We start from the raw sequence: 15,672 nt of genomic DNA on the forward strand, positions 1-15,672 counted from the left end.
GCGCACCAGTTTGTGTCAAGAACGGCAACGCTGCTGGGTTTTTCCACGCTCAACAGTTTCCGGTGTGTATCAAGAATGGTCAACCACCCAAAGGACATCCAGCCAACTTGACACAACTGTGGGGAACATTGGAGTGTACATGGGCCAGCATCCCTGTTGAACGTTTGGACACCTTGTAAAGTGTGCCCCGATGAACTGAGGCTATTCTGAGGGCAAAAGGGAAGGGGTGCAACTCAATGTAAGGAAGGTATTCTTAATATTTTGTACAGTCAGTGTATATGTCACATTACAAAATGAAGAGAGTGAAGCATTTAAAAGAGAAAAGATAATTCAATCAGACGATAGGAAGGGAATTTCACCTAGCCTTCCCTCAGGTCAGTCTACATCTGGACTTTGGGTGTCCACTCTCAAACACAGGAAATAAGAAGTGGAAATGACAGACAACAAAGACAGGGAAGTGCAGTTTATTATAATCACTCATTCCCTTGAGGGGGCAGCCATTAGTGCCACGGCTATGTATTCCACCCAATGAGGAGCTTGATCGTGATAAACAAAACCCAGTCGGATCTCCATGGGCCCAGCTAACAGCTTCCTCACAGAAGTCGCCCAAATTGCTTATTGGAGCAGGACGGGGTTAATAATTCCTGCTCCGACATGAAACAACTCAACACATAACATATTTCCTCCACATTTTCCCCCCTTCAGCAGCCAAGGAGATTTTAAGTCAAAACATCACCCTGAGGAAGAAGAAATTTGAAACAAAGGAGGGCAAACTGTTTTATTTTCTCCATTCCCTCCAACTCTCAGTCATTGGTGCGTGTGAGCCGACTGTCAACCCTCGCTCTGATGTGTCACTCTTTGGGTTCTGGCGATCTGGGAGAAACGGTGATTGAGCATGTCTGTCTCACAGAGGATTAGGGCCGGGTGCAGATGGGGTTGGTGTCAGTGGTGGGATCATTGAGTGATTGACGTCTTCCTTGCACAGTGATGGACAGGTGACTCCCCCACCCCCCTAGATGACCGAACCCCCCCCCCTACCCCGCCTGTCACACGGCTCTCCCTAGAGGGCTCCCTCAGCTGTTTCGCCCCCCTACAGGTCCTGTCAGTCAAATCAGGTTTCGGGATAAGAGTGCAGAGCTCCGTGTGCAAATATTTTAGGAGGGGAGGCTAGGGAGATGAAAACCAGACTTTCACTTTCCTTTATGTCACAAAACCATGGGGCAGCACTAGAGTCTGGCTGCTTTAAGAGTCTCCTGTTCTATACCAGACGTCGGACCGTCTTATACCAGGCCCCAACCTCCTGCTTTATGACTCTGACCTCGTCTGGCTGCGACTGACAGCTCACTGCACACCTGGAGCACTGAAGCTGGGGCTGGATAGAGCAATAGGCACACACAACATGATGTCATCCCCATCAGTTTAAAGCAGCCCTGAGAAGAGCATAAATTATTCCCAGATCATACATCTGTGCATGACCAAGTATAAGCATGTCAGAGAGATTGTCTGCAAAAAAAGGGGTGTGGAAACATTGGTAAAGGAGAAGAGAGGAGGGTGGGCTGGTTTCACAGACAGACACCCATGACAAATATCCTAAACGGGTACAGGAACCCCGGCACAGGGGGAGCGTGTCTGTCCTCTACTGGGTTATTTCAAAGGCCCGTGTGCTTTCGCAAACACAGCTCAGTGGGAATACTGATTTGGCTGTGCGGGTTTCAGACGGCATGCAGCACATGTTCTTGCAGACTGTTGTGCTAATGATGTGACATATGTTACCTACAGAAAATGTAAATCCAGGTTTGGAATGTATATAATTGTGCATGTAAGCCCTGGACATGGTATGATGCCAAGTGCCTTCACTTGACAGATCAGCATTAATGGCCGTATAAATAATATAGGCTGATTCTGTGCATTCATGTACAGTATCAGACTTGATATTGTGGGCTACCAATAGTGTCGTTCACCATCAGTGTGTCAGAGAATCTCGTAGAATCAAAACTCTTATGTGACCTTTCATCTTTTACCTGTGTCTGCATCATGGCCCCCTCCACCCGTCGAGAGCTGCCCCTCTCGAGGTTGGTCCTTAGACACAGCGCCGTCACCACAGCCCAGAACTTGGGCTGAGATAGTATGTACTGCAGGGAGAGGGTAGAGAGACCGGTAAGGACATGGAGATTCAAGACACTCACTTTCATTTCATCATGGACCAATAGGGACATCAATCTCAGATAAAAGGGATAGTCAAATCTCTCAGATAGTGATGGCATAATACAGTAGAGGGTACAGAAATATGTAGCTATGAGTTTGACATCTTCAACATGGAAACTCAAATCTACTGTATAGAGCCGATGAAAGCATAAGAACCAGAAAATTAGGACACTCTTATGACAGATTCGGGAGTTTCCATGAGAATCAAGCTACTGGAAAGCCGGTATAGTACAGCTTATATAACTTAAATAGGCCCTCTTCCTCCAACCAGGTCGAAGATGATGGCGGAGTGTAGACAGTCCTGGAGTTTCACATGGGAGTGTGTGTGTGTTTGTGTGTGTGTGTGTGGGGGGGGGTCTGTTTTGTGTGAGCAAGGATGAAGAGGTGAGTCCTACTTCCTGTCTGCCGCAGGAAACACATTACTCACTGTGGAGTCAGAGGCGAACCCTCCCTGCCAGAGCGGCAGTAAAATTAGTCTCTCAGGAACAAGGTCACGACTACTGATTGACACATATACAGCGGGGCAAAAAAGTATTTAGTCAGACACCAATTGTGCAAGTTCTCCCACTAAAAAAGATGAGAGGCCTGTAATTTTCATCATAGGGACACTTCAACTATGACAGACAAAATGAGAAAAAAAAGAAAAAAAATCAAGAAAATCACATTGTAGGATTTTTTATGAATTTATTTGCAAATTATGGTGGAAAATAAGTATTTGGTCACCTACAAACAAGCAAGATTTCTGGCTCTCACAGACCTGTAACTTATTTTTTAAGAGGCTCCTCTGTCCTCCACTCGTTACCTGTATTAATGGCACCTGTTTGAACTTGTTATCAGTATAAAAGACACCTGTCCACAACCTCAAACAGTCACACTCCAAACTCCACTATGGCCAAGACCAAAGAGGTGTCAAAGGACACCAGAAACAAAATTGTAGACCTGCACCAGGCTGGGAAGACTGAATCTGCAATAGGTAAGCAGCTTGGTTTGAAGAAATCAACTGTGGGAGCACATTATTAGGAAATGGAAGGCATACAAGACCACTGATAATCTCCCTCGATCTGGGACTCCAAGCAAGATCTCCCCCCGTGGGGTCAAAATGATCACAAGAACGGTGAGCAAAAATCCCAGAACCACACGGGGGGACCTAGTGAATGACCTGCAGAGAGCTGGGACCAAAGTAACAAAGCCTACAATCAGTAATACACTACGCCACCAGGGACTCAAATCCTGCAGTGCCAGACATGTCCCCCTGCTTAAGCCAGTACATGTCCAGGCCCGTCTGAAGTTTGCTAGAAAGCATTTGGATGATCCAGAAGAAGATTGGGAGAATGTCATATGAAACCAAAATAGAACTTTTTGGTAAAAACTCAACTCGTCGTGTTTGGAGGACAAAGAATGCTGAGTTGCATCCAAAGAACACCATACCTACTGTGAAGCATGGGGGTGGAAACATCATGCTTTGGGGCTGTTTTTCTGCAAAGGGACCAGGACGACTGATCAGTGTAAAGGAAAGAATGAACGGGGCCATGTATCGTGAGATTTTGAGTGAAAACCTCCTTCCATCAGCAAGGCCAGCGGCTGACTCATTGAGAGGCGGTGTGTAAATGTAGAGATCAGGTTCCGGTGCTGTTCGCCCAGCCGATGTCCCCCTCCACGCAGGAGGAGAGATGGGTAGAGAGCTAGCAGATAGTCTGGGTGTGTCCCATACTGTACACTGAAGGCCACGGGAACCTCAGAGAGCAGTGTTTGCACAGGGCCCTGAAATAAAATCACCACCGGACAATTTACATTGACACCCCCCCCCCCTCCCTTTTAAACACTGCTGCTACTCGCTGTTTATCATCTATGCATAGTCACTTCACCCCCACCAACATGTAGAAATTACCTCAACTAACCTGTACCCCCCCCCGCACACTGACTCGGTACTAGTGCCCCCTGTATATAGCCTCGTTATTGTTATTCTTATTATGTTACTTCCTATTTTAGTCTGCTTGGTAAATGTTTTTCTTAACTCCTCTTGAACTGCACTGTTGGTTAAGTGCTCGTAAGTTAGCATTTCACGGTAAAGTCTACTCTTGTTGTATTCGGCGCATGTGACAAATAGAGTTTGATTTGAGTTTAGCAAACATGTTTCTGCATCTATACGACAAGGCTGCCTTACCTTAGTGTTTATTTAAGAAAAGACATCCTAACAAATGGACAAATAAATAGCAGAGAACACCACCACCTCGGTGCAATATAATGTAGTCTGGTTTATAAGGAGGTTGTGTATGTGAAATATTGAATACCATCACTGGTAACAAATCATCATATGGGGAACAAATTGACAAAAACAAACCAAATCAATAAAAAAAATATATCAAGGAAATCCTTGCCATTGATTTCCGCTTACTGGGGAGTTGTCTGTATTACAGCTCCGTTCTCCCTCCCCCAACATTCATCTTTGTGAGAGTGAAGACAAATAGTTTGAGGGCGCAAAGAGGAGCACAAGTCAGAGTTGAAAAGAGAAGAGAAAAGATGGTATGAAAGGAAAGATGGTAAGGCTTAGGGTTTCCAGTACATTCCTTTGTCTTTGCCTCACAATTTCAAGGGTAACTGTTTAGAGAACATAAACAATTCTGTGCTCGACTCTACAACTTGCAATAACCTTTCAGGAAAGGAGCAGATCAGTTAAGTTTCACACGGAAACATTGTGTGACGAGCTTTGGGTTACATATTTAGCCGCAAAGGCAATGGATATTTTGTCTCTTTCACTAGCTCACTTCCTCTGAGCAGAGTCAACACGTGTTCTCCCCTGGCTATCCTGTCTGGCCTGTGGGCCATGTCTAAACATGAGACCTGATACAAATCAGCCAAATTAGTAGCAAACTAATGCAGAGGCCTGGGATAGAAACTGAAGGCAACATGACCAGCGGTTCCCAACCCTTTTCCATTCCGGGGACCACCAAATCACCGTCAAAAGCTCTCGAGGACCACCATTCGTGATTTTATAACACACAATATATCTTGGCGGTCAAATGTATTCAATTTCAGCAGTGAATGTAAGAAATTAAAGGCCTATTATTATTCTAAACAATTTGCATTGTGAAAAATCATGTAAAATAATACCATTAATACTCCCAACTGTTATTATATTTGAAAAAAAAAAAAAGATCTCACGTAACCAAAGCCAATGGGGTGAACAGCACAGTGGTAGGATGTATGGAAAACAGAAGCTATGAAATATAATTATCACCCCATCAGTATGGTGGTGTACTGACAGGGGGACAGAGATTGCCTTGGAGGAGGATGAAGTTAGGACACAGCCCCCATGGGACGCCTCCCCTCTCTCTTTGTGTTTCCCAACCTCCGTGCCAAGTTACGAGATGACTATCAAAGTGACTTCCTCTTACGGGGCCAGAGAGAAAATAACAATTTAAGATGGAATCACCCTCCTCCCACATTGTCCTGCCCCCCCCTCCCTCCACTCATACCAAATCTCACTATGGCAACCCTTCCAGTTCAACTACTTAGCTTCTCTTACCAAAACCTTCCCAGAAGCCCTCAGTGGGAAGCGGAGGGCGGACTAGGGAACTGTATTGAGCAAAACAGACCCTATCTTGCCCAAGGCCCAGTCAGGATTTCACTGCAGACTGTCTTTTTTGAGTTAGGTGATGTAATAAGTCAGGCTGACATCTGTGTAGATTGTTTTTTTTCTTATCTATCAGGATTTTTTAAATTTAACTAACTTATCAATGACGCAGAGGAAATCCTATTTCCAGCCCGAGATGATAACTCCCGCGGATTTGCTGACATCTGGAAAACACTTTTGAAACTGACGTAAGGAGCTGTCTCTGTCTCTCTGTGTGTGTGTGGCACTAAAGAACAGTTGACAAAAAGAAACATCCGGCAAACTCAGACGGAAGCTATACCCCATTGCAGAATCACTATTGTGGAATGGGATCATAATCACATCCTAAATCTTACATCTTAAACACGCTTTCTTCTTTAGAGTTCCCCCAAAACCAAGGTAGGAGCGAGATAAGATCGGTACTTATGAAAGCTTTCAATATATGTATATGTTGGTTGACAAAATCTGAGATAAAAAGGGACCAAGTTATCTAGCTGAACCAACTGTTCCCCTTGGAAAGGAGACTACTACAGTATGACACCCCCCCCCCCCTCCTTTTGTTCAACCTAAGATCAGACAAACAAGGTGAGCTTCGTCGCCATTGACTCATCTCAGATAAGGATTTCATACTAATATCAAAACCTAAGATTCTGAGATCTCCAGAATGGAGGGAACTTGCGTTGACACGACTAAGATTGGGATCTTATTGCTCGCTTGGTGGAATGTGGCCATTATGAAGAGGCCTTTTCCCCCCCTTACCATCTTTGTGCAATCTCCATACTCGCAGGCTTCTAAACCCATCAGTCAGCAGTACAGTAATATGGAGAGAGGAGAGAAAGGTCAGCCATTATTCCTCCCAAACACTGTTTCACTGGTGTTATTAAGCCTCAATGACCTTCTCACACAATATTAGAAAAATGAAAAAAATGAAACCATAACATCTTGGTAACGGTATCAGAAACACCAGTGAAACGGCACAGTAGATGCCTGAAATGCTTATAACATTTTTTGACCAGGATGATTGGTAGAAAAGTCTATTTTGAATAGTATATTTGTTAGCCATACATTTCATTCATATAATAAGAGTTGCTTCTCCAATTAAAATCCAACACATTAAGATGACATTCGGCAATAAACAAATATGCAGGAAAAAGGCAGCATGAAGTATGAGGTTGTGTACGAGGTTCACATGATCCCGAATGTGTTTGTAAATGCTAAACAAGTCATGATGGAACTCAAATGGGACATTAGCGCAACAGTAAATCATCATCATTATGTAGTCATTCCGCTAGAAGGTAGAAACAACATTAATCATTGTCCTGAGTTAAAGTGCAATGGCAAACTGATTTAGATGGTGAGGCAGTGCCATTTCAAATGAATATCCAGCAGTGTTTAATTGGCTGGGCTTGCTTGGCCAACTGCGTCACACTATAGCACCTGTCTGCAAACTCCGGAGATGAGAATCCTGGTGGAGCAGCAGGCCAGAGCCCCAGGCCCATTGGGGAGACTGTCGAGGAGCTCAAAGCGCTTAACAGAGTGGCCTTGCTCAGCGGCCCACGTTGAGTCATTTATTACCTTAATTCAAACCTTTTCAAAAGCAGTTCTAACACCGCAGCTGGCTGCATGGTACTGATTTGCCTCCTAGCAGCAGAAAGGTAGGTCAAGAAAACAGACCCTGGTTTATAGGCGTGACAGTAGTTCAGACAGCCTACGGGAAGTAGGGAGTCTGTTTGAGAAATGGTTGAAAATAACTTGGGAAGGTCCATTTTAATATTGGTCGGTCAAATCTTTGGGGTCATTAAAGTCAAAAAGGGGAATTTCAATAGGCTCCAATAGCAAATAGAGAGCAATAAAATCATACTATAAAAACAACATTTGTTTTTAAGGAGGCATTAAGATAAAAATTGCCAAAACAAAATGGTAATCCAGAAAAATACATTGCCAAAATTACAGACAACTCCAACTACAGCACATTCAAGTTTACCTCCAAACCCCCAAACTTAGTGAACTGCTGTGAGAATTCACAAACATCAAAGGCAAGTTCAGTTATTGGCTAATGACTGAGAATTCCAAACGTTCCCATAAAATCCTCTACTTGTATTGGCCCTAAAGACTTAAGAGATTGGCTATACATGAGCATGGAACATTTCTCCATCCAATCCCTGACACGGTTCAGCAGTCTCAAATATACTGTAACCACGATGCTTTCGTATCTGTAATGAAAAGAACAATGATGGATGCCATTTTTCCACTGGACCTCAAAGCGCTTTACATTGTAAGGGAGGAGAACTCATCCTCTTCCATCAACAAATGAGCAGCATCCACCCATCTGGGTGATGCGCTGCACTTTTGGTCAAATTTGGGCCAGAACGCTCACAACAAGTCAGCCACATAAAGAGGGAATGAGCACACTAAAATGGTCAGATATATAGGTGGACAGTTGTACTTTTCAATTGGAGACTTTCACGCGCTAATTTGAGCTTCAGCAGAGCCGATGGGGCAGGGGCAAAGTGTGTGCACATCCTAACACAGAGCAGATCAGCGAGCATACGTCAGAGATACTCCGAATTAATAAATCAGACATTAGCTCATAGCCATTGCGTCTTTATCATCAAATTTCACTGGCAGCAGCGAGAGCGACAACCCACACATTCTGCGAAGCTTAGAAGTCTCTCTCTGCTCTCTCATTTCTGACATTACATCCTTAAGAATCATTTATATAAAACGGCAAATAAAATAATGACAACACATCATAAGTCACTTCAAGGGAAAATTGGGAAATGACTTTGTTGTCCTGTATAAAAAAATATGTCAAAAGGAAGAATAACTGACCATACAGTAAGTAAATAAAAACAGATCATTTTAAAGAGGGCAGGTAAATCCTAAGGTTCAGCAAATGGTAAAAAGGTTTAAGAGATGTGGGTCTGTGAAGAAAAATACATGATGTGTAGTAACAGATCATCTCTATTAAGTCTTATGGCTCCACCCTTCAACCACTGAGGATGGCATGACAATCTAATGCAATCAGCCATGCAGTCGTGATCCTGACTACAAAAATAACCCTCCCATCTTTTTTGTTGTTGTGTGAAGCTTGACCTTCTAAGACTCATTTAGCTCAGACCCCACAATCGCAAGCGGGTGACAACAATTTCAGGCTAAAATTGCAGTTCTCTGATTAGTCGTCGAAACATTTTGTGGTCCCACGAATGTGCCGGAAAACGAACTACAAGTGACAGCAGCAATGAAAGCTTTTCATTCTTGATTTATGTTCAACTAGTTTACAGAAAAGTAAGGGCAGGTTTAAAGGAGGACAAATCAGAGGTGGAGATGGCCTTAGTGCTGTGCTGACTGGAGGACATATCTGTCTCAGTCTAGGAGTTTAGGGTATGTCAGCAGCCGACTGCCAGACAACCTGAGTCTCTCATTTGGAGACAAGGCAGCCTTCACACTCCAATCGCCCCTCACAACGTCCTGGCTCAGACCGAGGAGGATACGCTCGGTTCTGCTTAAGTTATGCCCTGGTGATGAGGGGGAGGAATAATCTGTTTTGACGTGCTGGGCATTGTGATCAAAATCAAGGCAACACGCAAAATCAATGCACAGAGGAAATGTAACCTCCTGGATGGGTCATGTGGTGTGCTCTGAGCCTATCAAAGTTGTTAGATTTGACACAAGTGGCAGTGCAACCAGTGTTGGAGGAAAAACAGAGTCAACCAATGAGTTACATCTTAAAGGTTTCTAATGCATATAGAGACTGAGTAGCCAAATCCACATTTTTGATAAAAACGATAGCAGAGTTTGAGAAATGAGATGCGCAAATATACTTGCTTCATACACCAACAACTATATCTGCTAATAATCTTTGAAAACCACTTTAAACTATATTTAAATAAATGTCTAAATATAATACCAGCTCTGGTTAAGACATCAGCCTGGAGCGGACTGGGGAGATTTACGGCGGAACAGCCACAAACTCCAGGGCAATAAATTAACCTCTGTGACCGTTCTTGCTTTTTTTCCCCCTCTGACAGACGTGAGCTTTCCAAATAGATTTCCGAGATTTTTCCCCCTTGAGTGAAGCCTAAGCTGGCCCTTGACATTGCAGAACATTCTTCACCTCATTCCTGGAACGTGAGCCAGCGCAAAGACATCAGTGGTTTGTGACAGAGGTAAGCATCTGACTGTCATTCAGACATGCGTGCATCCAGACTAGTGGCACTCATCCTCCGGTAAGAAACGTATACTTCAATACACAGAGAGGTGCACTAACTGAGCTATCGGCAATATTACAATTTATATGATGCCATTTGTACATTTTTGTGAACACAAGTAATTACGATCCATTTCATCACCACAAATTGGGTTCAACTAAAGCATGGTAGTCTTGGCACACTGGTTACTGTATCCTGTTAAAAGATTTGTTTACTGGTCACAAACACAGATATTGTAGAGCTTGGTGTTAACAGTACCCTTATATGAGTGTTCCAGACAACCATCAGGAAGGTGACATAAGTAGAGTGCCGATGAAGAAGACCAGACGGTGTGACAACCATCTAACCAGCCTGCAGATTCCTGGATCCACATGTAGGCTGGGAAGATGCCTGCTCACACAGCCAGCAGAGGCTCTGGGGAGTCCAGCAACAGTGACGTGACTGGTGCCAGTCCATTGTTTCAGCTGAACTAAAGGCTGGATGGAGTGACCTTTTGATTTGATTTTTTGAAGAACGGAACATAAGGGGATGGCTGCCGTTTTACGGGCTCGTAACCAATTGCTATTTTGTTTTGCATTGTATGTAACATATTTTGTATATAATGTTGATGCTACCGTCTCTTATGACCGAAAAGAGCGTCTGGATATCAGAAAAGCGATTACACAGCTCAAATATTTTCTTTAATGAGTCTGACGAAGGATTTAATGTTTCTCCCAGACAAGGCCCAATTCCCCATAAAGAAAAGAAGGAACTATAGGGGGCGAAGATCAGGGTGCCTTGTGAGAATTCGTTAGTGCCTCTACCATCCGTTCTATTGGCCAACGTGCAACCACTGGAGAATAAACAGGATGAGCTCTGTTTGAGACTATCCTACCAACGGGATACTAAAAACTGTAAAATCAAATGTTTCACCGAGTCGTGGCTGAAAACAACACGGATAATATACAGTTGGCTCTGACAGAACAGCTACGTCTGGTAAGACGAGGCATGGGGGTGTGTCTATTAGTCAATAACTGCTCGTGAGAGATGTCTAATATTAAGGTAGTCTCGAGGTCTTGCTGGCCTAAGGTAGAGTATCTCATTCTAAGCTGTCGATCACATTACCTACCAAAGGAGTTAATCTATAATTTTCTGTCTATCACCACCCGACGCTGGCACTAAGACCGCACTCAACGAGCTGTATAAAGGCCATAAGAAAACAAGAAAATGCTCACCCAGAAGTTTTACTTAATTTCTACCAGCATGTCATATATGCAACACAGAGACGGGTAAAACAAAAAGATTTAAAAAAAGAAGCTATCCCTCGCCCTCCATTTGAAAATTCTGTCCATAATTATATATTATCCTGATTCCTGCTCACAAGCAAAAACGAAAGCCGGAAGTACCAGTGACACGCTCAATACGGAAGTGGACGGGTGAAGGGGATGCTACGCTACAGGACTGTTTTGCTAGCACAGACTGGAATATGTTCCAGGATTCATCCAATGGCATTGAGGAGTATACCACCTCAGTCACCGGCTTCATCAATAAGTGCATCGACGACGTCGTCCCCACTGTGACCGTATGTATATATACACCAACCAGAAGCCATGGATTACAGGCGACATCGGCACTGAGCTAAAGGCTAGAGCTGCAGCTTTCAAGGAGCGGGACACTAATCCGCAAGCTTCTAAGAAATCCCACTATGCCCTCAGACGAACCATCAAACAGTCAAAGCGTCAATACAGGACTAAGATTGAATCATACTACACCGGCTTTGATGCTCATCGGATGTGGCATGGCTTGCAAATTATTACGGACTACAGAGGGAACCCCAGGCGCAAGCTGCCCAGTGACACGAGCCTACCAGGTAAGCTAAATGCCTTTTATGCTAACTTCGAGGCAAGCAACACTGAAGCATGCATAAGAGCACCAACTGTTCTGTACAACTGTGTGATCAGGCTCTCCGTAGCATATGTGACCATGACCTTTAAACAGGTCAACATTCACAAGGCCAAGGGGCCAGACTGATTACCAGGACATGTACTCCAAGCATGCGTGGACCAACTGGCAAGTATCTTCACTGACATTTTCAACCTCTTCTTGTAATACCTACATATTTCACGCAGACCACCATAGTCCAAGAACACTAAGGTAAACTGCCTAAATGACTACCACCCCGTAGCAACCACATCAGTAGCCATGAGGTGTTTTGAAAGGCTGGTCATTGCTCACATCAACACCATTATCCCGGAAAACCTAGACCCACTCCAATCCACCCCAACAGATACACAGAAGATGCAATCAGAATTGCAGTCCACACTGCCCTTTCCCACCTGGACAAAAGGAATACCTATGTGAGAATGCTGTTAGTTGACTACAGCTCAGCATTCAACACCAAAGTGCCCACAAAGCTCATCACTAAGCAAAGGACCCTGGGACTAAATACCTCCCTCTGCAACTGGATCCTGGACTTCCTGATGGGCTGCCCCAAGGTGGTAAGGGTAGGTAACAACACATCTGCCACGCTGAGCCTCAACACGCGGGCCCCTCAGTTGTGAGTGCTCAGTCCCCTCCTGTACTCCCTGTTCACCCACGACTGCATTGCCAAGCACAACTCCAACATTAAGTTTGCTGATGACACAAAGGTGGTAGGCTTGATCACCGACAATGATGAGACAGCCTATAGTGAGGAGGTCAGAGACCCGGCAGTGTGGTGCCAGGAAAATAACCTCTTCCTCAACGTGAGCAAGACAAAGGAGATGATCGTGGACTACAGGAAAAGGAGGGCCAAACCTGTCCTCATTTACATCGTCGGGACTGTAGTGGGAGCTTCAAGATCCTTGGTGTCCACATCATCAAACTACCATGGTCCGAACTAACCAAGAAAGCTGTAAAGAAACAGAAAGAGCATAGTTTCATACTTTAGAACCCAGTTCCTACATTTGAATATAAAAATGGATTTTATCAACAACAAAAAACTATGCTACATTTTATCTCTGGGACACACAGGATGACAAATCAGAGCAAGATTACTGAATGTAAGTACATTATTTACCTTCAGAGGTGAATGAATCAAACCAAATGCCATGATAAAAGTTGTTGTTGTTGGGCACTCTCCTCAAACAATAGCATGGTATTTTTCACTGTACTAGCTACTGTAAATTGGACAGTGCGGTTAGATTAACAAGAATTTAACATTTCTGCGCATATAAGATGTGTCGACATCCTGGAAAGTTGGCTGTTGTATACAACGTCATTCTAGTCACATTAGCAACAACCGTCCCGGTAGAGCAGCATTACTTAAAGTGTGGGTCGTGGACCTGTTTATGATGGGTCGCGACGTGTCAGAGTGAATGTATAATTACTTCATGAATTACTGGAATGGATTTGGCCAAGTGCAACTGCGGTCTCTGTTCAGTACGCTCTCGGCTTAGCAGTTGTGTCCGCTCAGTTTGGCAGCTGTGTGAGTGGGAGAAGGAGATGCCCGTGTGCTTCGTGGTTTACCTATACTTTTTTTCTTGAAGATCACCCCGCGACACACGCTGCAGCGCTGTCGTTCAGCAGCAGATGATGAGCTGTCAGCCACTGACTTATCATTTCCACTCGCCATCACCATCAAATTGACTCATGCTAGCAACAAGTTCTGACGAAGCGCAATCATCATGAAAAGCCATTAACCTCTTGAAACTCTGGGGGCGCTATTTCATTTTTGGATGAAAAACGTTCCCGTTTTAAACAAGATATTTTGTCACAAAAAGATGCTCGACTATGCATATAATTGATAGCTTTGGAAAGAAAACACTCTGAATTTTCCAGAACTGCAAAGATATTGTCTGTGAGTGCCCCAGAACAGGAGCTACAGGCAGAACCAAGATGAAACTGCAACCAGGAAATGAGCAGGATTTTTGAGGCTCTGTTTTCCATTGTCTCCTTATATGGCTGTGAATGCGACAGGAATGAGCCTGCCCTATCTATCGTTTCCCCAAGGTGTCTGCAGCATTGTGACGTATTTGTAGGCATAACATTGGAAGATTGACCATAAGAGACCACATTTGCCAGGTGTCCGCCCGGTGTCCTCCGTCGAAATTGGTGCGTCATTTTCAGCTGCTGGTATTTTTCCATGGGATTCTGGAACGAAAGCAGGCTTCCACGAACGGCATATCAATGAAGAGATATGTGAAAAAACACCTTGAGGATTGATTCTAAACAACGTTTGCCATGTTTCGGTTGATATTATGGAGTTAATTTGGAAAAAGTTTGACGTTTTGGTGACTGAATTTTCGGTTCGTTTCGGTAGCCAAATGTGATGTACAAAACGGAGCGATTTCTCCTACACAAAGATTCTTTCAGGAAAAACTGAACATTTGCTATGTAACTGAGAGTCTCCTCATTGAAAACATCCGAAGTTCTTCAAAGGTAAATTATTTTATTTATTTGGATATCTGTTTTTTGTGAAAATGTTGCGTGCTAAATGCTATGCAAAATGCTAAGCTAGCTTGCAATACTCTTACACAAATGCTTGATTTGCTATGGTTCAAAAGCATATTTTGAAAATCTGAGATGACAGTGTTGTTAAAAAAAGGCTAAGCTTGAGAGCAGGCATATTATTTTCATTTCATTTGCGATTTTCAGAAATCGTTAACGTTGCGTTATGCTAATGAGCCTGAGGCTGTATTCACGATCCCGGATACGGGATGGGTAGTATCAAGAAGTTAAACCGATGAGTTTCTCTTCCATACAAACTGTGAGAAATAACGAGGACCTCCGTCAATGTGCTTTGTGCGGGGAAGTGCTTAGTAATGAGTCATTCAAAACTTACAAATTCATATAACGACATGTACTGACCAAATATCCACAGCATGACGCTATACCCAGGGAATTCTTTCAGAACAAGGCAGAAAGCTTCAGGAAACAGTGCTTCGGCGGTGGAAAAGTCAGCTAGCAAGGCATTGTTGTCATTTTATAACAGGTAAGCAGATATAAAGGAGTACTACAGTTGAAGTCGGAAGTTTACATACACTTAGGTTGAAGTCATTAAAACTCGTTTTTCAACCACTCCAAACTTCTTAACAAACTATAGTTTTGGCAAGTCGGTTAGGACATCTACTTTGTGCATGACAAGTCATTTTTCAAACTATTGTTTACAGACAGATTATTTCACTTATAACTCACTGTATCACAATTCCAGTAGTTCAGAAGTTTGCATACACTAAGTTGACTGTGCCTTTAAACAGCTTGGAAAATTCCAGAAAATGATGTCATGGCTTTAGAAGCTTCTGATAGGCTCATTGACATAATTTGAGTCAATTGGAGGTGTACCTGTGGATGTATTTCAAGGCCTACCTTCAAACTCTGTGCCTCTTTACTTGGAAAAATCTAAAGAAATCAGCCAAGACCTCAGAAAGAAAAATTGGAGACCTCCAGAAGTCTGGTTCATCCTTGGGAGCAATTTCCAAACGCCTGAAGGTACCACGTTCATCTGTACAAAAAATAGCATTTAAGTATAAACACCATGGGACCACCATGGGACCATACCTCTCAGGAAGGAGATGCGTTCTGTCTCCTAGAGATGAACTGTTTGGCCATAATGACCATCGTTATGTTTGGAGGAAAAAGGGGGAGGCTTGAAAGCCGAAGAACACCATCCCAACCGTGAAGCAC

General features: G+C 43.6%; 1 protein-coding gene across 2 annotated transcripts in view; it reads right to left on the minus strand.

Annotated features, from left to right (window-relative positions):
* The window catches only part of LOC135512356 (tetratricopeptide repeat protein 27-like), a 67,507-nt gene extending 54,225 nt beyond the window's left edge, over positions 1-13,282 (minus strand). The window contains exons 1-2 of one of the 2 annotated variants that reach the window (XM_064934315.1): positions 12,805-13,282; positions 2,022-2,132 (exon numbers count right to left, since the gene is read on the minus strand). In XM_064934315.1, the coding sequence (XP_064790387.1) occupies positions 2,022-2,036 (15 nt within the window). In that variant the 5' untranslated portion in view covers positions 2,037-2,132; positions 12,805-13,282. Of the gene's footprint in view, positions 1-2,021; positions 2,519-12,804 lie in introns of those variants that run through there. The other variant, XM_064934312.1, reaches the window with a different exon arrangement.
* Positions 13,283-15,672: the final 2,390 nt, after the last annotated feature.

This window comes from Oncorhynchus masou, chromosome 24 (genome assembly GCF_036934945.1).
Source record: "Oncorhynchus masou masou isolate Uvic2021 chromosome 24, UVic_Omas_1.1, whole genome shotgun sequence".
Classification (NCBI taxonomy): domain Eukaryota; kingdom Metazoa; phylum Chordata; class Actinopteri; order Salmoniformes; family Salmonidae; genus Oncorhynchus; species Oncorhynchus masou.